The sequence below is a fragment of the Caretta caretta genome, chromosome 12 (genome assembly GCF_965140235.1).
Source record: "Caretta caretta isolate rCarCar2 chromosome 12, rCarCar1.hap1, whole genome shotgun sequence".
In the NCBI taxonomy this organism is placed as follows: Eukaryota; Metazoa; Chordata; order Testudines; family Cheloniidae; genus Caretta; species Caretta caretta.
The window spans coordinates 1,868,357-1,892,119 of NC_134217.1; the positions used below are offsets into that span (position 1 = coordinate 1,868,357).

The following is a 23,763-nucleotide window of genomic DNA, read 5'->3' on the forward strand; positions in this document are numbered from 1 at the left end:
GTGTAGCATAGTGTCAGCTATAGAGTACAATGCATTCACGTGTTAATGAATAGCCTTCCTACAGAGAGCATATTTTCTAGGAGCAGCGCAAAACATGGTGAGAAATGACAGAACATAGTACACGATATCTAAAACGCAACTGCATGAAGACGTATGGTAAATAAAGTGCCCTGTTATAAGAAGAATAAGGGAGGGAGGGAGAAATATAAAAATATGTTAGGCAAAGGTATTTTCAGAGTCTGTTGGAAAAGTCTATGAGGGATGGGCAGATCGGTCTGGGAAAACACAAATATCAGAAGCCCTTTCACCCCTTCTAATCTCTGGGGCCTGATTTTTAGAATTGAGCTTGCAAAAAGTGTGACTCTCTCTCTCTGTGTATGTGTATGTATGCCAATGTGGTAACTGCACAATGTACCCAGTCTGACCCTTGTCCAGTTCTGCATCTAAGGTTCTGAAATATTTGGACACATCTTTGGCCCTTGCCTCAGTTGGCCTCAGTTGGTGCACAGGGCTTCTACTACCAGCCTCAGAAAGGTTGGGTGGCTCAGACTCAGTTGGCACAAGAAGCTGACTGCTCACATGCTCATCCAAAATGAACCCCAACTGCGAACCTGGGGTGAAAGTCATCCCTGTGGCAGAAAGCCTGCACAAGCCCATGGCACCCTCAGGACTTAAGCTGGACTTAAACAGAACACTGGGGCTTAGTGGTAGCCCTCTGCATAGGCCTGAATTTCAGCTCCCTGGGAGGTTCATCTGTCACTGGTCAGTGAGGCAGAGGTACAGGGATGCTGTCCCACCTGGCAGGGATTGCAGAGGAGAAGGCTCTTTCACCTAAGGGTAGGAAGAGACTAAGGGGGGATTTATCTAATATAAATCCTATCACTTCAAAACAAAAGCAATAAAGGAAAATAACATCCCCTTCCCATGCCAAAGGGGTGGTGGACTCGCCATCACTGGCCATTTTTAAATCAAGGTTGGATGGAGGCTCTAGCTCAAACAGCAGCTATTAGGGGGTAGGCCTGTGGGATACAGCAGGTCACAGCAGATGGTCATAATGGTCTTGGGAGCTAGGAATCCCCAGCACAGGGCGTGCCATGTTACTGATAGATGAATCCCATTCCTTTCAGATATGGAGGTAGTGGAGAAGGTACTGAATGTGGCCCACATCATCTACGCCCAGTGCGAACAAGTGAAGTGCTGTAAGCACCAGAGCCGCCGTCTCGTGTACCGCGTTCACATCCTGCTGAGGCCTGTGGAGGTCCTCAGGGCACAGCCTCCGAAACAAATCTCCTCCCAGGTAGAAGAGACGCTGCAGCAGCTGCTGGAGACCTTGGAGAAGGCCCAGGAGCTGGTGAAGAAGTACAGCCAGACGAACTGGCTGCAGAAGTTCCTGAAAGCCAGCGATGTCGTGGAGGGGTTTGCACGAGTGAACGAGCGCCTTGGGGATGCTGCTCAAGGGCTCTCCCTCCTGCTGCAGGCTGAGAATAAACAGTCCTTCCTCGAGACCTTTCAGCAAGACACCTGCAGCAGGGAGGACAGCCAGGACACCAAGGATGACAAAGCCCTCTGGGAGGAGCTGCTCACAAGTGAATATGCATTTTTAAGACTCTCACATACCTTACAATTGGGAATTAGCTGGGATGGCTGGAGCCAGCATGTCTGGTTCCGCTTCCTCTTTCTGCTGCAAGGTTCAGCTTTGGCCCAAGGGTTGCACATTCAAACAGGAACAGGCTAAGCCTACAAGGGACCCAGATCAATGATGTGCCATTTGTGTCACAATGTCGTGATATTGGCTGATGCAGTTCTACCACTTCTGTGAGCCCTTCAAGAACACAGGACCCAGACCTATTCCTCTACCCTTGATCTAACCATACCAGCAGGTCTATTGGCAGGCTAGTGGGCACCGGCACCTACTACACAGGACACTTGTGTGACCGCTGCTGGAATCTTGTGTCCAGTTCTAGTGCCAAACAACGGAAGAAAGATGTTGATAAATTGCAGAGGGGTCAGAGAAGAGCCACAAGAATGATTAAAGGATTAGAAAACCTGCCTGATAGTGATAGACGCAAGGAGCTCAATATGTGTACCTTATCAAAGAGAAAGTTAAGGGATGACTTGATTACCATCTATAAGTACCTACATGGGGAACAAATATTTAATAATGGGCTCTTCAGTCCAGCAGAGGAAGGTCTAACACGATCCAATGGTTGGGAGTTGAATCCAGACAAATTCAAACTGGAAATAAAAGTTAATTAAGCGAGACTAATTAACCATTGGAACAATTTACCAGGGGTTGTGGTTGATTCTCCATCAGACAATTTTAAAACCAAGATGGCATGTTTCCCTAAAAGATCTGCCCTAGGGATTATTGTGGGGCAGGTCTCTGGCCTGTGCTCTACAGGGGATCAGAGTAGATGATCACAATGGTCCCTCCTGGCCTTGGAATCTCTGAATCTAAAAGAAACCTCAGGGCTCTGGCTTCTCTGAAGTGATACATTCCAGGTACAGAAGGGGCTGGGGTTGGACCTGGAGTGGTGGGAAGGACAGCGCTAGAGCTGTGACCTTGCAGCCGCAGATTCAGGTTTCAAAGTAGCAAAATAATGGTCCACAAGGAGGAGGTGTTTGTTCAATGTGAACCAGGAAGTGACTGGTGCTGGCGGGTGGGATTTTCACAGGCGTCTATGTAACCTAGGCGATCCAAGTCCCATAGTTACAAAAGTGCAACTAAAAATGCCACCCTCAAACCTTCCAAAAGATATTGGGGGCTGGCAGCATTCTAAGACCTGGCACAGCGATGGAGGGGGCAATAGCTGCCTTATACAGCACTGTTCTACTCTGAAAAGCAATGATGAAAAAATGGCCTCTTCACACTCAGCAGATCTGCTGCCAGGTTATTGTGCTGACAATGATACGTTCTTCTGCTTTTTACTCCTGCGTTGGCTCTGCTGAGTCAACACAGCTATGGGAGAGGGAGCTGAAGTTGATTCCTTCTTCTGCATCAGTGCTTAGGTACCATGGTGATAGGTGTCTGAGAAAATGGATAGATCCGCTGCATTATTTACTACGTCCCAGTCAGTTACACTGAAGACAATTGGGCTGGGACAGGTGTTGCTGAGATCCTAATTTGAGTCTCAGTGTTGACATGGAAGAAGGGAAGAGCCTAGCGTGACTCTCAGATCCAAGTTTGCAGGTCAGATGTTTCCCCTGTACACTAAGCACACTGGCTCTAGAGTTGCTAAGAGAAAATAAACAAGGAGCCCGGCAGGGCCATTCTCATGGAGTCACTTTTCAGAGCAGAACTGCACTTTAAGCCGGGTGAAAAATTAACAGCATGAAAGGCCAGTCCCACTAAACCTCTCTGGCACACAGCCCAGTCTCAGGGTACACTCAGTCAGTCCCCTGGTGCCCAGACCATGTGGAAGACTATGCCATGCAACAAACCCCAATGGTGCTCAACAAGCATCCATCTCACAAGTTCCTTTAATGACTTTGACTTTCTGCTTCTTCCTTTCCCCTAGGAAGTACAGAGACCAAAGATGCAGTGGATAATGTCCATAATGATGTCAGACATATGGGAACAAAGGTGGAGGATGTGGGAAGCAGGGTGGAAGAAGTTCGCCAAATGATGCAAAAATGTAAGTTACCATCAGGCCTCTCTCCCCTCCGGCATACCCCTCCCAGGGCAAGGGTGGGCTGCGAACTGCTGACAATGAATAATCATCCTCCAGGCTCAGGGTAAGCAAGTTCAGTGGAGGGATTTGCAGTCCTGATGGATCGGATTAAGAATAGGTGGAGTACTTGGTGCCTCCACGGGCTCCTTTCAAGTTCAGCTCTGCTTCCTATGTTGGATGGCTCCTTATTTACCTTGTCAAGCCTGCAAAACCCCACACAACATCCATCCAGGGTCCTCATCCTCCCCACAGCAGAAGTCTTCCCCAGAGGGGTTACCTTGGTGTGGAATGGGAGGGGAGGAATCATTAAAGGCTAGATCTCTCCATTGCGACAAAGCATCTCTGTGCTGCCTTTGCATCCCTCCCCACCACCCCTTCCAGGAGGGCAGGGCTGAACCACCTTCAAGGAGTTTCAGTACTGCTCACGTACTGGCCACCCTGAGTCGTCAATGATGTGATTTCAGTCTGCTCCTTTATGTCTTGTAAGCGCTAAGAACCAGACACACGCAGACTCAGCAATTCCCACCTGGCAGGGCACAGCGTCACCCCCAGGCTACTTGGCTAGCTCCCGAGACCCAGCTCCTGCAATATAGTTCTGGTACCTTCTTGGTATTGGGCATTAGTGACTCATGGTAGGAGAGAAAGTGGGAATAGATGCGCTTTTAATGATAGCAGGAGTAATAGAAATGGGATGAAATCTGATAGTCCAAAGTGCAAGATCATGCACTTAGGGACTAACAACATGAATTATTGCTATAAGCTGGGGACATATCAGTTGGAAGTGACAGAGGAGGAGAAAGACCTGGGTGTATGGGTTGATCACTGGGTGACTATAAGCTGCCAATGTGATGCGCTGTGAAAAAGGCTAAGTCAATCCTAGGATGCATCAGTTGAGGTATTTCCAGGAGAGACAGGGAAGTGTTATTGCCGATGAAGTGAGCTGTAGCTCACGAAAGTTTATGCTCAAATAAATTGGTTAGTCTCTAAGGTGCCACAAGTACTCCTTTTTTTTTTTGCGAATACAGACTAACACGGCTGTTACTCTGAAACCTGCCATTATACAAGGCATTGATGAGACCGCACCTGGAATACGGTGTGCAGTTCTGGTCTCCCATGCTTAAGAAAGATGAATTCAAACTGGAAGAGGAGCAGAGAAGGGCTACTACGATGATCCGAGGAATGGAAAACCTACCTTAAGGGAGGAGACTCAAGGAGCTTGGTTTCTTTAGCCTAATAAAACAAAGGCAGAGGGGAGATATAATTGCTGTCTATAAATACATCAGATAGATAAATACTAGGGAGGGAGAGGAGTTATTTAACTTAAGGGTCAATGTTGGCACAAGAACAAATGGATATAAAGTGGCCATCAATAAGTTTAGGTTTGAAATTAGACAAAGGTTTGTTACCATTAGAGGAGTGAGGTTCTGGAACAGCCTCCCATGGGAACAGTGGGGGCAAAGAACCTAGCTTGTTTCAAGGCTCAGCTTGATAAATTTATGGAGAGGATGGTGTGATGAGACTGCCTACAATGTAGCATATGGCCTATTCACTACTGCTGTTAGCAAATATCTCCAAGGGTAGGAGATGGGACACTAGATGGGTCTGCGTTACTACAGAGAATTTTTTCCCAGGTGTCTGGCTGGTGGGTCTCAACAACATGCTCAGGGTCTAACTGATTGTTATAACTGAGGTTGAGAAGGTATTTTCCCCATGGTCAGATTGGCAGGGACGCTGGGGTGTTTTCACTTTCCTCTGCAGCATGGGGCACGGGTCACTTGCTGGTTTGAACTGGAGTAAATGGTGGATTCTCTGTAACATGAAGTCTTTAAATCAAGATTTGTGGACTTCAGTCACTCAGCCAGAGGTTATGGGCCTGCAATGTCCAGGAGGGCAGACTAGATGATCGTAGAAGATTAGGGTTGGAAGAGACCTCAGGAGGTCATCTAGTCCAACCCCCTGCTCAAAGCAGGACCAATCCCCAACTAAATCATCCCTAAATCATCAAGCTGGGCCTTAAAAACCTCTAAGGATGGAGATTCCACCACCTCCCTAGGCAACCCATTCCAGTGCTTCACCACCCTCCTAGTGAAATAGTATTTCCTCATATCCAACCTAGACCTCCCCCAATGCAACTTGAGATCATTGCTCCTTGTTCTGTCATCTGCCACCACTGAGAACAGCCGAGATCCATACCTCTTCAGGTAGTTGAAGGCTGCTATCAAATCTCCCCTCCCCCCCACTCTTCTCTTCTGCAGACTAAACAAGCCCAGTTCCCTCAGCCTCTCCTTGTAAGTCATGTGCCCCAGCCCCCTGATCATTTTCGTTGCCCTCCACTGGACTCTCTGCAATTTGTCCACATCCTTTCTGTAGTGGGGGGAACAAAACTAGATGCAATACTCCAGATGTGGCCTCACCAGTGCCGAATAGAGGGGAATAATCACTTCTCGCAATCTGTTGGCAATGCTCCTACTAATGAAGCCCAATATGCTGTAAGCCTTCTTTGCAACAAGGGCACATTGCTGACTCATAATGACTCATGATGGTCCCTTCTGGTCTTAAAGTCTCAGTCTATGAGATAAAGCCCTGAAATCTCACTGCATAGGCCTTGTTCTCCATTATGGCACAGTTGCAACAAGCCGTAGGGAAGCCATATAGCAGCTTTATAGGACATGTGGAGCTCCCTCCACCCCACGTTCGTTTATCCAGAGACAAATTAGGACAGGCCAGTGTGTCTCCAAACTAGGGACATATGTGGGAAGATGCCATTGAATCATTAAATCTGGATGCTGTGGTGATGAGCACGTATAAAAAACTCGTTGGCTAGATTAGGTCAAGTGCCTCCATCCATACAACAAATTATGAAATAAGCAAGTTATTTCTCCTACAGGCTGGGAAGGCAGAGAGAGGCTTGGTCTGCACTTAGAAGTTATAGCAGCATAGCTACATCAATCGGGGATATGCGGGGGAAAACCTCACCCTGACGACGCAGCTATGTTGACAAAAACCGCAGTATAGACACAGCTATGCTGATGAAAGCTGTTAATGTCATTTGGGGAGGTGGTATTTCTACACCAGCAGAAAAACTCCTTCTGTCGTCGTACACTGCATCAGCAAAAGGGCAGTGTGCTGGCATGGACTCCATAGCATAGCCAGAGGAAGAGATTTCTTACCAAGAGCATCATTTAAAACCCCCTCTTTGTTTCCCTTTGTCCCAGTGCAGGACGCAGTCATGAAAAAGGACAATGCTGTTCCAAGAGAGGAAATCACTGAGATTAGGATGGAGGATCTCACTAAAACCTCATGGACCTTCCTGATGGAATCCAAAAGCCACACGCTCTACAAAGGAGAATTCTACAAGTACCCTGTTGCCATCAAAGTCTTCAAAAACCCTGTGATCACCTCCACTGAGTGAGTTATTTAGCAAAGGTCCCAACAAGAATGTAACTACTGAGGAGGGGACTGCTGTCATCCTCTCCCTCAATCACTGAAAAAGGCCTTGACACTGAAGAAAGGGGGTTCTTCAGCAGGGAGACAAACTGAGCACTGACAAAGTAGCTTTGCTTTCTCCCTGCTAAAGTTGATAGCAAAACATGCTGCTCTCTGTGTGCGCCGGTCTGGTGTTATGCAGGGAAGGTGGAGTAAGAACCACAAAGATGAGGGAAACCAAAAGCAGCAATCTAACTATAATAACTCAAACTGGGGTGGGCAAACTACAGCCCAGGGGCCACATCTGGCCCTTCAGACGTTTTAATCAGCCCTCGAGCTCCCCTCAAGAGGCGGGGTCCGGGGCTTGCCCTGCTCTGGCACTCCAGCCAGGGAGCGGGGTCGGGAGCTTGCCCAGCTCCATGCGTGCCCTGGCTCTGCACAGCTCCCGGAAGCAGCAGCATGCCCCGCCTCTGGCTCCTATGTGTAGAGGCAGCTAGGGGGCTCCACTCCGCATGCTGTCCCTGCCCCAAGCGCTGCCCCCACAGCTCCCATTGGCTGGGAATCACCAATGGGAGCTGCAGGGATGGTGCGTGCGGATGGGGCAGCGTGCAGAGCTGCCTGGCCATGCCTCCCCATAAGAGCCAGAGGGGGGACATGCCGCTGCTTCCGGGAGCTGCTTGAGGCCCAGAGCCTGCACCCCAACCCCCTGCCCCAGCCCTGATCCCCCTCCTGCCTGCCGAACCCGTCAGTCCCAGCCCGGAGCACCCTCCTGCACCTCTCATCCCCAGCCCCACCCCAGAGCCCACAGCCCCAGCTAGAGCTGTCACCCTCTCCTGCACCCCAATTTTGTGACCATTCATGGCCCGCCATACTATTTCCATACCCAGATGTGTCCCTCAGCCCAAAAAGTTTGCCCACCCATGACTTAAACACTAGAATTTGTCCTGTGGGGAGAGGGCATGTTGGGCAGGATCCTGGGGTTGTCTCCTAGTTTGCCTGGAAAATGCAATGGGATCTGATTCCCAAAAGTGCAGCTCCTGGAGATGGACACAAGGGACTTCATTGGAGTTTACACACAAATAGGCATCCTCGTTGGATGCAGAAGGCCCAAATTGACAGGCTGTGGGAGAATTTAAGCCCATTACTCCTTTTAACTTAGTTTTCCTTCCCCAGAGATCAGGCCCCAAGTACTCACCAGCTGACACATCCCAGCATTCCTTCTGCTGGTGCCATCACATCTGCCATTCATCTTCAGACATGGCGTCTTGCTATGGTGGGGGGTGTGGGACAGAGCTGTTTGCTTTCTTCCTCCCAATATTCAGAGGTTCTTTGCGGTTTTCAAGGAACCCTGGTGGGTGAAGGGTACTGAAAAGAAAATGCTAGGGGAACGCTAGGGGAATGGACGTGCATTACTCCTCACAAGCAAGGACACCAGGCTCCAGTGCCAATGAGTGATGGCTGCCACATTGCTAGCAAGGTGCATGCTGGGAAGTCTCACAGAGCAGGAAACCACTGGTATCCTTAGGTGGCTACTCTTTAGAGAACTACAAAGATAGCAAAATGCAGTTAATGGGGGATTTGTGTGCTTGCTCTCTGCTATACTTCAAGCTTGGGGAGGAAGCCTGGAATGGGGTTGGAGGCCATGTTACCAAGATTAGCCCACATTGGACTGTATTGGAGGAGGGGGTTGTCCCTGCCCCACCAGCTCTCACAGACCCACCCTGCCCAGAGGCCTCACTGCTCTACTGCCTGTTGCAGGAAGGTGAGGGAGATTTTCAGGAAGGAGATTGAAACCATGAAGAAGTTTGAGTCTCCGAACATCCTTCGTATGTACGGGATCTGCATCGATGAGAGCGGTAAGGGGCCCCAGTGTGGTGGGATCTCAGTCACTGACTCTCCACAGCAGGCTCCCATGTCACCTCTTTGCACCCACCTCCTAGCACAGGGTTTGTCACCCCTGCTGCTGCACAAGTGGAGGTGCCTGAATGTACGAGTCCAGACATCAGCCCACACTTGTCACATCAAACGTGACACAGCCACAGCCCGGATGGGTATGATGAGATATGGCCAAAGCCAGCCAACAGGGATGGAAGGCCCATGATGTAATACCACAGCTGGCATGGCCAAGAGAATACCTGAAGGGATAGGGCCCTGCTCTGGCCACCCCTTTCCACTCTCCGCAGGAATTCATGACTCCAATAGTACATATACAGCAAAGTGGAGCTGAGCCGTGTCTGCTTTTCATTCCCCTAAGTGACATGGGGCCAGCCTGTGGCTGAACCTTGCTCAGATTCCACAAAAAGGAAGACACTGGGAGCTGTCTCCTGCAGGAACAATGCAATGTTATTTTAAGTAACTAAACTATAGTACAGGCTAAGGAATGATCTTTAATGATTTTACCTGGGAATTGGTCCTGCTTCGAGCAGGGGGTTGGACTAGATGACCTTCTGGGGTCCCTTCCAACCCTTATATTCTATGATTCTATGATTCTATGATACCTTTTTCCCCTATGTAGGTTACTTTGTCTGCATTGAAGTTTTGAGATACAAACCAGTTCAGTGTATCTCTTATGAATGCACTAAAAGATTAAGCAAGTAGTTGGCAAACAAATATCAGTTTAAGCAACATGTCACTGGTTAATTTAACTTATAATTGTCCTAACCTAATTTACAATGGTCAAATTAAGGTTGTAATTGAGATAACGCACTGGTATATTGAACAAGTTTAGAAAACAATTCTCTTCGGGTTTTAGAGGAAAGTTAAGGGGAGAGGCCATTCCCTTTTATTTAAGCGAGTTAGCTCAGAGCCTGTTACTTGCCCTTAAGGAAGTACAGCTCTTAAACAGATTTGCCAGTTAACTTCCTTCTCAAACTGCTTTCTTCCATTAACTTCACTTTTCACAGAAATTACATCAAACTTTGGCTTATTTGGTCCAGCGGTTCTCAAACTGTGGGTCAGGATCCCAAAGTGGGTTGTGACCCCATTTTAATGGGGTCGCCAGGGCTTGCATTAGACTTGCTAGGACCCAAGGCAGAAGCTGAAGTCTGAACTGCACCCCCACCTGGGGTGGTGAGGCTTGGGATGTGGGCCCCTCTTTCCCCACACCCAGGGAGGTGGGGCTCGGGCTCTGCTCCCCTCTGCCCCCCAGGGTCATGTAGTAACTTTGTTGTCAGAAGGGGGTTGCAGTGCAATGAAGTTTGAGAACGCCTGATCTAGTTTATTTCTCCTCCCCATTTTAACACATTTGCCTGCATCTTTCTGACAGCCTGGCACAGACACAGGATGATTGATAGAGTCCCACACTTGTAGCGGCTTTAGAACAACCCTGGTTTGGAGATCTCTTACTGTTTAAATAACAGCCTTAGGAATGTAGTGTCTACTTTGGGGGACAGTTAAGTGATCTGCAAAGAGAGACGCACACACTCTAAAGGGTGTTGAAGTGATTCAAGCCTCTCTGAATTGCTCCACAATGGTTTTCGCACCTTTTACTTCTCAAACTCTTTAGCTCATGTGATTGGTCTTAGTTTGGAACAAAGTTGATTTTTACCAGTGGCTTTATTGATGATAAGATGTAACTTGGAGCTCTTTTACATGCAGTGTGGCAAGTTTGGTCTTTTCTCTCTCTGAGTTGTACTTCAGACTTGGAATCTTTCACTTCCCCTTCTCTAGATGGCCAATGCCAGGAAGAGAGCAGGATACAACTCCAAATGTCATTGGTGGTACAAGAGAGATACCACACCCCCCCACACACACTTCTCTCTGCATAGTTAGTATTAAGTTTTGTGGGGCTCACTGAATCACCTACTCTGCCACAGGGGACACTGTTGTCCAGTCAGAGATTCCAGCATGTCAGCTGTAGCTCATCATGGACCAATAATTCAGTTTCTTGATCTGAGGACATAGTAGAAGATTCCCGTCTGAGATGTACATTTTCTGGCAAAACCTGTTGAGATCCACAAGCAGATGCCCTCATTCTAAGCAGGACATGTGAGAGGCCAATGGGAGAAGGAGTTGGAAACAGACCTCCATTTAACGGAATAAGGCTACGTAAAATTATATATAATATAGTATTTTGCTAAATATAATTAAATGTTCATCATCAATTACTCTTTCATGCATTTCCACTCATTCCTTGTGACCATAAGCATTCCAAGGGAAAGTGGACACTGCGGGGGACCAAGCCCAGAGTGAGTGCATGGCCCATAGCAGTGCACTTTCACCTAAAATAAAAGCTGCTTTAGCATTCTTATTTATACTAAATGTCATTTAGCATTTGACCCAATAAAGTTGTATGAATATAGATGGAATATATGGGCCAAACATAACCCAGTCACTGTCCAGCATTAAACAAGGTTAGACAAAGTTGGGATACAGAGACCTCAGCCCGATTAATACCATGGCAAACACACCTTTAAAATTCCCTTGAACCTTTTTTCTTAACGATACAGAAAAGAAGAAAAAGCAGTTGAAGCCTTGGAAAAGCATTAAATAAGGGTTCTGTTGTAACAACATCCTTTGTTCCCTTTCCCTTTAGCTGGAGTGAGAAGGCAAAGCCAAGTGTCTGACAGTCCCTTAGAAGGTATCAAAGGTGGTAATAACTCTCGTGCTGGGGAAAAGAGAAGCAGTTACCTGCAATGGGCTGGAGCTGTTGTTGGTAGTCTGATCCTGTGTCACCCCGGGTGTGGCTGGGATTCAGCTGGAGCCAGTAGGGGGGCGACGTCGTCTGGGTCCCTCTCTCTGGCCCGTCTGGGCAGGACATCGCTCAGGATCAGGCTGACAAAGGCTCCAGAGCCCAGGAAACAGTGGGGGTGGCAGCCATGGTGGTGAAGCTAACTCCAGCAGCCAAGTACTGACCTCAGTTCTGGTCCATGGTCACTACGCTCCTTCACCCCAGTGCTCTCTCCTCTTGGGCCAGCCACAGCTGCAGTCTCTGAGCTCTACTGAGCACAGGGGCTGCTCCCTGCCAGCTCCCTCTGGGGCTCAAGCCACCCCACAAGGGGGAGGGAGGAGGCAGCCCAATAGTTTCACTCTTATCCCCCTGCACCAGTCCATGAAGCTGGCTAGCCATGGAAGGGATCATACCCTCCCAAGGAGTGGCACAATGGGTGTTCTTTCCCTGCCTGGTGGGAAGTTCAGGAGGCACTGCTTCCCTGAGCACAATGCCTCCTTGTGCTCCCACTGGGTCAGTGCAGCTCCGTACCACCCCTACTCACAGCTATAAGGCAGGTCTAGCCCCAGGTAAATATGGCTAATCGGTAAATTAAGGGGGAAGCTCAGCCTGTGTGGACTGTGCGGTGTGAATGGAGGGTGGCAGAATCGGGCCCTTGATAAATTGGGGACGGGGAATTAAATGGCAGCATAAGAGATTAAAAAGGTGTGCTTTCGGGTTTTTGCACATGCCCTCAGGCCCTGACACATCATGTTTACTGTGGTCCCACCCTCTCCCATTTCACTTTATTTTTACACAGATGTTACAAATGTTTTGGAGGCTCCCTAAGCTCGGGTTTTCGAAACAATCGTGCTCTCTTTTTCCCCCTCCTGTCAGCCCGGCCTGTGCAATCAATAATTTGTGGAGGCTTTTTAGCGATAGCAATATTAACTCCCTTCATTGGCTACCTGGGGCATTTCTGACTGCTCATCAGGTGGCCATGTGTAAACCTTACAAAAAATTCTTCCCAGTTACATCTGAGCAACTCCAGGGATTGCATGGGTTGCAGAAGTCAGGTCTGGTCTCTTGGGAGTGGACAACAGAGGATGGATCACTTGGTGATTGTCTGTTTTGCTCATTCCCTCTGAAGCACCTGGCATTGGCCACTGTTGGAAGACAGCATGCTGAGCAAGATGGACCATTAATCTGACCAGTATGGCCATTCCTATATTTTTTATTGCCCACAACGTGGGCACATCAAAGGGCCTTAAGAACTGTCACTCCTGAATCTCCTGACAATGCTTGATTTGAACTGTGCAGAGTTAAAGTTGCATTAACCAGGATTCTGCATTTCCAATGGAGAATGAAGTAAACGTGAGCTGCTTCAGCTCAGGTCACCATTCACTGGGCTTCTGTTTTGATCAGGTTCAAGTCCTTGTTTCTCCATTGTCATGGAATACTGTGAAAAGGGGACCCTGCGGGACGTGCTGACAAGGAAACCCCAGCTCCCCTGGGAGACTCGCATTCGGATGGCGCTGGATGCGGCCAGAGGCCTATACAGGTATGTCATGGGGCCAGTGGCCCTTTAGAAGAATTAGAGCCCAGCTGACCCATGATGACCCGATGGGCTGCACCTGGGAGCAATCAGATGCTCATGGGAGTGCCCTTTAGTTAATTAGAATTGAAGCAGCTGAATTAGGAGGAGGCTATGATAGTATAAAAAGGAAAGTGCCAGTGGGAAAGGAATCTGTCCCTGACAGTCTGTGCCTAGCTCTGGGAAAGGGAGTAGGACGGCTGAAGGGTAGGCTGTAGAAGGAAAGAGACCCCCTAGAGCAGGGGTTCTCAGACTGGGGGTTGGGGACCCCTCAGGGGGTTGTGAGGTTATTACATGGGGGGTCATGAGCTGTCAACCTCCACCCCAAACCCTGCTTTGCCTCCAGCATTTATAATGGTGTTAAATATATAAAAAAGTGTTTTTAATTTATAAGGGAGATCACACTCAGAGACTTGCTATGTGAAAGGGGTCACCAGTGAAAAAGTTTGAGAGCCACTGCCCTAGAGTGAGGCTAGTTACTGAAAAGTTAGTGCTCTGAGGAAGAGTAGCTAAACCAGAGACTAAACCCCAGCATGGGCAGGACCAGAGCAATGGAGTCTGAGAGACAAGAGGGACTTCTGGCAAATGCGTGGTCAGAAGAGGCAAGAGACTCTGGTAAGGAAGAAACAAAGCTTTGGACTATTCTCTGATGTTGGCTGAATGGTTGTGGGTAAATGAAGATTCCCCTGAATAAGGGAGAGGCAAAGACGGATTTATTTATATGATAAAAAGGGGAAACGGAAGCATGGCATGGCATCTAGGTCTGTGACAAGGTACCAAGCATGACTGAAGACAAATGAATTCATTTTCTGATGTCCCACTATATGCCTGAATTGGTCTCGTCTATAGAAGAGCAAGGGTGGATGGGTTGTAGGTACCGTGGTTAAAGTCACCCTCACCATCCACAAATCCCATGATATCAAAACAGGCAGCGGGAGAACTGATGGGAGGCTGGGTTTAGATAAGAAAGTGCCCAGATTCTCAGATGCCCTTGGCTTGCAAATCTGGCCTGAAGCCTGGTAGAAAGAGCCTTTCTCCTGAGATACCTGGTGCTGCTGTTTCCAGAAGTACCTTATAGAACATCACTAGATCATTAGGACTACCGCCCAGTAACAGACTGGTTACTGCCTACTGTTCCTAGGCGGCTCTGACAATGGCATTCACTGGCTTGCCACTTTATAGGCAAAAAATGATTATCTTGTAGCCATTGGAAAGGTCTGATTTGTGGCTGTTGTCCCAGAATAACTGGGCACACCAGGGGTGGCTTCTGAATGCTCAGTAGTGTCCAAAGGTCCGTCCTTGTCGCTGTTCTGGGTGGGAGCAGAGAGAGGGAAGGTGGCAATGGATCCATTGCTAATGCTTTCTGCTCTTGGTTCTGACTGGCCGTAGGTTGCACCAGACGGGGGAGAAGTCTAAATTGCATGGATGCATCAATAGTACCAAGTTTTTGGTTGCTAAAGGTTACTGTGTGAAGGTAAGAGCTGTCTTGTGAGAAGACTTTTTGAGAGGTTTGAAAGCTTTTGTGGGTATCTATTCCATCTCACCTTCCCTCCCTGCCTCCCAGGACGCCATGGCCTCCGGAGTAACACCTCAAGCATCTATTCTTTCAGTGCTAATTTACTATGCAGCTGGGACACCTGAATTATATGGCCAAAACCCCTACCATTACACAGTCTTCCTCCCCACCCCCGTTAAAACCTCTTCCCCTTTCCAGCCCTCCTCCCAGGACAGTATGAGCAGCACAGGAGTCTATGTGTGTTTATTTAGATGTTAACTTCAGGCTGTTCTACACAGTCCCAAAATTTTTAACATGCAGCTGCTTTTTATATTGAAAATGCACTGCTGCACTGCAGACTCTGACGGGGAATTCCCTCTTGACTTTAATGGGAATATTGGATGAACATCATCTCTGAAAAGCCGGCTATGTTGTTGTTTATTATTTGTTATTACTGTAGCGCATAGGAGCCCTCCTTGTGGATCAGGACCCCTCATGTTAGGTGCTATACAAACACAGAACAAAAGGATGGCCCCAGCCCCACACTTATGTAGCTACCTAAATATGGATGTGGGTGTCTGTTAGCCGACGGCCAAGGATGTTTGGTGAGGTGCCAGCTATGCCCGTTTATACCATCCGTGACTTTAACCACTAGGACGCACTATCCCTTCGCGGCGGGCAGCCCGGGCTAGGCTGATGGATGCCCCAAGGTCCTAACCACCCGTGACTTTAACTGCTAGAGCTCAGAGCTCCTTCGCAGCGGGCAGTCAATACTGACTGACAGGTGCCCCAATGGCAGCACTAAGAGCCTCTCCACACCCGTGACTTTAACTGCTAGAGCTCAGAGCTCCTTCGCAGCGGGCAGCCAGGATTGACTGACAGGTGCCCCAAGAGTTTGCCCCGTGGAGGCGGCACAACTCAACGCTAGGCTCTTAGTACTCTCACCTAATGGCCAGGCTTTAGAGCCAAAACGGCTGAGGTTCTTTAATTGTGTTGGCTGCTTTACAGTAAACCAGAGAAAACAAGTCAGGCTTATGCACAAATGGTTACCAAAATTTATTAAACTAGATTCTAATCATGTGGTTACAAAATTGCTAGTGCCTACTTATTTAAATGTAGAGATGTTACACACACAAACAAGTTACAAAACTGAAGCCACAATCCCAAAGAAAGAAAACAAAGTACAGAGCTCTATTTCAAAATACGTGTACACTAAAGATAGGAGATCAGGTGTGGGTGCTTCTTACCCTCCTTGCATCTCTCGATTCCAGCGGTGCCAAGCGAGGATTGGTCACTCAATTCCGCGGAAAGACGAATAAGGGACAAGGCGTAGGGACCCTCTTAGCTGCAGAAGCCTTGGGAGGCTGTCACTTATCTGACCAGCAGACAGATAGTGAAAAGTACTCAAAAATCATGGTGCTGTAGGTCCCCTACTTATACCTCTGTACTCCTTTATTCTCTTTCTCCTTTCTTATGCCAAATTGAGGCTGGTCTGTCTGGGTGACGCCAGCTTTCGCAAGAGTAGTTTACACTTGCAAGGGAGAGAAACAGTAAGTTTCGACTACTGGACATTTCTTTTATCAGGGTAAATATTTTCCCACCTAGGATGTTGGTGTGTGTGCATCACGCTATTTAGTAGGGGCTAAGAGCCATGTCTGTCACAGGGCCTCTGCCTGCTGTGAGCTTAATCGTTGTATCTGTTCCCAGAGGCACATTGTAGCAGCACACCTGTGCTTTCACAGCTTCAAAGGCTGTGCTGGAATATATGTTAAGTGCCCTGTTCCGGCTTCCTCCTGTGTTTCCAGCAATGCTGGTCTGAGGGGGGAGGGGGAGGGCTGGCTGTCTGGCTACAGTGTCTAGCTTTAAGCCCCCAGGTTTGCAAATATGAGCCTCAGTGAAAATGTTTCCATCAGCCCTTCATGCAGGGATAGTGGCTGATTAAAGACAAGCTGCCACAAGCAAGGTGAGGATGAATGGCATGAAGAAGAGGAGAAGCAGAATTGAGGAATGACAGAGTATTGTCATAACAACATGGGATCTTAAAACACACAGTACCCACCTCAGGGTATGTCTTTACTTTAAAAAATACAAAAAACACGGCAATGAGTCTCTGAGCCCAAGTCTGCAGACTTGGGCTCGCACTATGGCACTACAAATAGCCATGTAGCCATTCTGGATCCAGCTGCAGCTCAGGCTCTGAAGCTTCAGGAGGGAGATGGGCTTCAGAGTCCAAGCTCCAGCCTGAGCCTGACCATTTACATGGCTATTTTTAGCGCTGTAGTGTGAGCCGGAGTCTGTAGGCCTTGCTCTGGGACTTACTGCAGTGGGATGTTTTCAATGCAGACGTATCCTAAAAGCCCCATCCCTGGTACCAAGCAGGTACCCTTTCCATGGTTCGGGAAGGATATATCAAGTGGGGTCTTGTAGGGATCTGTCCTGGGTCTGGTTCTATTCAGTATCTTCAGAAACAATTTGGACAATGGCATAGAAAATAGAAAGTTTGTGGACGATACCAAGCTGGGAAGGGTTGCAAGTGCTTTGAAGGACAGGATTAGAATTCAAAATAATCTCGACAAACTAGAGAAATGGCGTGAAATAAATAGGATGAAATAAAATAAGGACAAATGCAAAGTACTACAATAAGGAAGGAATAATCAGTTGCACTAATACAAAGTGGGAAATGATCGCCTAGGAAGGAGTGCTACAGAAAAGGATCTGGGGGTTATAGTGGACCACAAACTAAACGAGTCACCAATGTGATACTGTTGCAAAAAAAGCAAACATCATTCTGGAATATATTAGTAGGAGTGTTGTAAGCATGACACAAGAAGTAATTCTTCCACTGTACTCAGCACTGATAAGGCTTCAACTGGAGTATTGTGTCCAGTTTTGGGCATCACACTTTGGAAAAGATGTGGAGACGGTCCAGAGGAGAGCAACAAAAATGGTTAAAGGTCTAGAAAACATGACCTATGAGGAAAGATTTGGGGGGCAAAATGGGTTTGTTGGAGAAGAGAGGACTGAGGAGGGAACACAACAGTCTTCAAGTACATAAAAGGTTGTTATAAAGAGGAGGGTGATAAATTGTTCACCTTAACCACTGAGGACAGAAGTTAAATTGCAGCAAAGGAGATTTAAGATGAACGTTAGGAAAAATGTCCTGTCAGGATAGTTAAGCACGGGAATAAATTACCCAAGGAGGTCACAGAATCTCCTTCATAACAGGTTTAACAGACACCTGTCAGGGATTGTCTAGATAGTCCTACCTCAGTGCAGGGGATTGGACGAGATCAGTGGTTTTCATACTTTTTAGGCTGTGAACCCCTTTCCAAATAATGTAGTCTGCTGCATACCCCCATCTGAGATAGGGTCATAATATACCTATGATTAGATTGCCAATTCTTTCTAAATAGAGTGAGCTGTCTGCCATTACAGGATTTTTCTCATGTACCCCTGATGACAGTATGCGTACCCCACTTTGAAAACCATTGGACTAGACCAGTGGTTTCCAAACTTTAACAGCCCACGAACCCCTTTCACTAAATTGTGAAATCTTGTGAACCCCCTCCTAAAAATGAATATTTCCAGGGCTTTTAAGTTTAAATTTCCTCTGCACTCCACAAGGCTCCTGCTGCTGGACCGCATTGACTGCCCCAGTCAACTGAGCTCCACTGAGCTCGGGCTGCAGGTCCCGCTGACGACCGGGGCTCAGGCTGCTGGCCCCAACTGCCCAGCCCCGCTCTCCCTGGGGCTCGGGCCGTCTGCCCTGCAACCGGGTCCCACCTGCTGCCTCCAATGCCCGGGGTCCTCTGGCCGCCATGAGTGACATTTTTCTGGTGAACCCCCTGTAACGTTCTGTGAACCCCCAGGGGTTTGCGAACCTCAGTTTGGGAACCACTGGATTAGATGATCTGTCAAGGTCCCTTCCAGTCTTACATTTCTATGATTTATCTGCATCCCTGAGGATCTCTGCTTCTACCCCCTTTTTAATCTTACCAATATTGTGGCCATCATATCTCCACACAAGGATTAGATAAGACAGCTTCTTTCCATCAGTTGGCCAGAGGGGATCATGGTGGTGCACCAGGAAACACGCCCTCTCCCTTGTTTCTTCCCTTCTCAATATGGGGTCAAGCACATCAGCCTTACACTTATAAGACCCAGGAGTGGGAATCAAACCCATGACCTCCTGCACGGCAAAGCAGAGGACTCAGCAGAACAGGTGGGCCCTGCAACATGTTCTTGCAGTGGTCTGCTTGGTCCCCTGGCAATGAAAAGACCACCATATAACCCAAAGACAGTCAGCTCATTAACCTTGAGCTAAGGACCAGTTATGTAATCATTGCTGCATGGCCCTGATTGCATGGAGCTCATGCTGTTCCTCCCTTTGTCTTTCTCTCCTTCCCTTGATCAGCTGTCAGGATTTGAATTGAGTAAAACTGAGTCATCCATTAAGAGGAGCTGCAAGAAGAAATTGACAGATGTCCCTTCTTCGGCTTACATCTCTCCCCTGGGCCTAGCTTCCCTGAGCCACAAGTATGACATGCCCAGTGAAATATACAGGTATGGGGATGCTGGACTATAATACATAAAGGTTGGATGCACTGCTGCAGACAGGTTTCAGAGTAACAGCCGTGTTAGTCTGTTTTCGCAAAAAGAAAAGGAGTACTTGTGGCACCTTAGAGACTAACCAATTTATTTGAGCATAAGCTTTCGTGAGCTACAGCTCACTTCACCGGATGCATACTGTGAAACATATGTGAACTGTGAAACAAACTCATGAAAGCTTATGCTCAAATAAATTGGTTAGTCTCTAAGGTGCCACAAGTACTCCTTTTCTTCTTGCTGCAGACAGAGTTTCCTACAGAAGACAGATGTTTAGACAGGTTCTGTAGGTGACTTGCTTGGCACAAAATGATGGGAACCAAGAATCACAAGATAACTGGCTCTGTGGATGAGGGGAAAGGAGTGGACGTGTTCTTCCTTGACTTTAGCAAAGCTTTTGACACAGTCTCCCACAGTATTCTTGCCAGCAAGTTCAAGAAGTATGGGCTGGATGAATGGACTATAAGGTGGCTAGAAAGCTGGCTAGATTGTCGGGCTCAACGGGTAGTGATCAATGGCTCCATGTCTAGTTGGCAGCCGGTATCAAGTGGAGTGCCCCGAGGGTCAGGCCTGGGGCAGGTTTTGTTCAATATGTTCATTAATGATCTGGAGGATGGCGTGGATTGCACCCTCAGCAACTTTGCACATGACACTAAACTGGGAAAAGAGGTAGATACGTTGGAGGGTAGGGATAGGATACAGAGGGACCTAGACAAATTAGAAGATTGGGCCAAAAGAAATCTGATGAGGTTCAACAAGGACAAGTGCAGAGTCCTGCACTTAGGACGGAAGAATCCAATGCACTGCTACAGACTAGGGACTGAGTGGCTAGGCAGCAGTTCTGCAGAAAGGACCTAGGGGTTACAGTGGACGAGAAGCTGGATATGAGTCAACAGGGTGCCCTTGTTGCCAAGAAGGCAATGGCATTTTGGGATGTATAAGTAGGGGCATTGCCAGCAGATCAAGTGATGTGATCGCTCCCCTCTATTCGACATTGGTGAGGCCTCATCTGGAGTACTGTGGCCAGGTTTGGGCCCCACACTACAAGAAGGATGTGAAAAAATTGGAAAATGGAGGGCAGCAAAAATGATTAGGGGACTGGAACACATGACTTATGAGGAGAGGCTGAGGGAACTGGGATTGTTTAGTCTGCAGAAGAGAAGAATGAGGGGGGATTTGGTAGCGGCTTTCAACTACCTGAAAGGGGGTTCCAAAGAGGATGGATCTAGTCTGTTCTCAGTGGTAGCAGATGACAGAACAAAGAGTAATGGTCTCAAGTTGCAGTGGGGGAGGTTTAGGTTGGATATTAGGAAAAACTTTTTGACTAGGAGGGTGGTGAAGCACTGGAATGCATTACCTAGGGAGGTGGTGGAATCTCCTTCCTTTGAAGTTTTTAAGGCCCGGCTTGACAAAGCCCTGGCTGGGATGATTTAGTTGGTGTTGGTCCTGCTTTGAGCAGGGGGTTGGACTAAATGACCTCCTAAGGTCCCTTCCAACCCTGATATTCTATGACTGAGTTCTATTCCTGACTCTACCACTAACTTAACCTCTCTCTCCATTAGCTTTCCCTTCTGTTAAAAGGGAACAGTGTTACTTAGACACCCTACAGGGAGGGCAGAGCTTGATTAATGTTTGTATAGGGCTTTGTGGATGGAGGCTGCTACCAAAGTACAAATTAATACCACATAGGAAATGGAAGAGCTTTTGACATTTCACTTGGCAAGTTCTCTTCCCAAAGGGATTGGGCACACAGGTAGGCAGAAGTCAATATTAAGTTAGATGGACTCTCTGGAATAATCACAGGAGCCAGCCCGGTGGGTCCGGAGTGGAAGATGAGTCTGCTGTGTGGGAGAGCAGCTCACAAATCAGCCTGACATGCTGATTCCTAAACGGGGAAGGAGGGAGTGCTCAGAGCCGATGTGTGTTAGGTGGCTGAGGGTGTGGTTCACCCTCCTTCTCCAACACTTTATCCAGCAAGCAGCAGAGCTGATGAGCATAGGAGGAGGGATCAGAGGGAGGTTGAGGAGGCTTTTTTGATGCTCAGCAGGCCTGTTTGTGTCCTTTCAGCTTTGGGATCGTCCTGTGGGAGATCGCAACCGGCAAAATTCCATTTGAAGGTGGGCAACAAGGGCTTGTTTTCTGTCATACTGCAAGCACCTGGGTAAAGGCCCAGGGTCCAGTCCAGATGTGTTCTGCTGATGCAGGGTGATATTTGGGATCAAATGCACCTCTTGGCAAATGTTCCCTATTGCTACCTAGTGCTCAGGAGCTTCAGATCCAGAGGGGCTATGAAATGACTGAACGACTGTCCAACATGCCTGTATCCACTTGGACCAGGCAGCAAAGTAGCTTTAACTCTGGAATCTTTCCTGGAATTTAGGCTCCGATTCAGCAAAGCACTTACAAAGACACATACTTAATTGTAAGCAAATAAGTAATCCCATCTGTATTCAACAAAGCACTTAGGTATGTGCTTCGCTACTATTGAAGTTAAGTGCTGTGGAATTGGGGCCTTAAGGCAGGGTTCATAGCAGATGAGTTTTTCATGGACGCAGCATAATGAGTATTTCAATCCTGCCTCTTCCCTGCTGTGGGCTTGGCAGGCCGCATGAGGCTCTATTTAAATGCTTTAATTAGGTTCCCTCTCCGCTACCTTCTTGTGGAATCCAAAACAAGTCGGTGCCTCCTGACGTCCCAATTTGTGTGTGTTGTGTTAGGCTGTACTTCCCAAGAGATCTATCAGAAAGTTTATGAGCAACGTTACCAGGCTCCTGTTGGGGAAGATTGCCCCTCCCACCTGCAGGATGTCATCAATCAGTGCCGGGCCTTTGAGCCTTTGCAACGTCCTTCTGCTGAAGGTAGGATGGAGTCCCATGTTTGCTTCCCTTTACTCTACAGCAATACTAGCTACCAGGTGATCGCTGCTTGTCCCCGGTCAGACCTGCTGAGGAAATCCCAGGGAGGAGTGGAGGGACTGCAAGCCTAAACCCCAGTCTGGAGGGAGAGGGATGGGGGTCTCTGCCTGAAAGAGGAGATGGCTAGAAAGACTGAAACCTTTAAGTGGGTGCCCTTGAGGAAAACTAGGGTGGTGGGTCAAGTGCAGTTTAACCCTGAAACTGCCAGTGATGATCCAGTCTGACCTCCTGTATAATAAAGGCCAGAGAACTTCACCCAGTAATTCCTGCATCAAGCATAACAACTAGTGGTTGATCTTTTTGCAAGACATCCAGTCTTGCTTGATAGATTTCAAGTAATGGCAAATCCCCCACACCCCTGGTAAATTGTTCCAGTGGGTAATGACTAAGGCTACGTTTTAGTCACAGGTATTTTTAATATCACAGGCAGTAAACAAAAGTCACAGCCTGTGACCTGTCCATGACTTTTACTATATGGGCGGGGGGTGGGGAGGAGCTGGGTACTATGGTGGGGGTAAAAGGCAGCGCACAGACCAGGACCCCCACTGGTGCTGAGGCAGTGGGTGTTGGTGGGGCCAGCAAGCTCCCTACCTGGCTCCATGCCTCCCCCCTCCCTCCAGCAGCAGAGTTTGGGTATGGGAGGGGGTTGGGGCATGGGACAAGGTGAGGCAGGCTCTGGGCAGCACTTTCCTGGGGGGGGCCTCCCCGGACGCAGTGACATCCCCCTTGCTCAGCTGCTAGGCGGAGGCGTGGCCAGGCAGCTCTGCGCGCTGCTTCTGCCTGCAGGCATCGCTCCCACAGCTCCCATCAGCCATGTGAAGCCAGCGCTCTGGGTGGAGATAGTGTGCAGAGCTGCCTGGTCACACCTCTGTCTAGCAGTTGAGCAAGGGGGATGTTGCCACTTCTGGGGAGCCCCCCAGGTAAGCACTGCCCAGAGCTGCCTCACCCATCCTGCTCCCCAGCCCCCTCCCACACCCAAACTCTGCTGCTGCGGGGGGGAGGAGAGCAGTGGCCCATGTGACTGATGCAGGGGCTTGCCTGAGCTGCCCCTGAGCCAGGCACACCGGCCAGTGCAGAAGTCACGGAATCCATGACCTCAGTGACAAACTCGCAGCCTTAGTAATGACCCCCACTGTTACAAACGTGCACCTTGTTTCCAGTTTGAATTTGTCAAGCTTCATCTTCTGGGAGAATGAAGGTATAGGGAGAGAAAAGGAGCTAGAACAGGGGTTCTCAAACTTCTCTGCACCATGACCCCCTTCTGACAACAAAGTTGATACATGACCCTGGGAGGGAGGCACAGCCCAAGCCCCACCACCCTGGGTGGGGGTGAGAAGCAGGCAGCAGCCCAAGCCCTGCTGCTCCAGGTAGGGTGGAGAGGGGGCCACAGCCTTAGCCTGCCCCCCCAG

At 48.5% G+C, this 23,763-nt stretch overlaps 1 protein-coding gene across 1 annotated transcript in view; it reads left to right on the forward strand.

The window, feature by feature from the left end:
- Positions 1–23,763, forward strand: part of MLKL (mixed lineage kinase domain like pseudokinase) — a 29,737-nt gene that overhangs the window by 1,087 nt on the left and 4,887 nt on the right. Inside the window, exons 2-10 of the mRNA XM_048817093.2 lie at positions 1,128–1,586; positions 3,519–3,635; positions 6,887–7,079; positions 8,856–8,953; positions 13,171–13,306; positions 14,729–14,813; positions 19,249–19,397; positions 21,507–21,556; positions 22,157–22,297. Coding sequence (XP_048673050.2) covers positions 1,130–1,586; positions 3,519–3,635; positions 6,887–7,079; positions 8,856–8,953; positions 13,171–13,306; positions 14,729–14,813; positions 19,249–19,397; positions 21,507–21,556; positions 22,157–22,297 — 1,426 coding nt within the window. The 5' untranslated portion in view covers positions 1,128–1,129. The remainder of the gene's footprint in view (positions 1–1,127; positions 1,587–3,518; positions 3,636–6,886; positions 7,080–8,855; positions 8,954–13,170; positions 13,307–14,728; positions 14,814–19,248; positions 19,398–21,506; positions 21,557–22,156; positions 22,298–23,763) is intronic.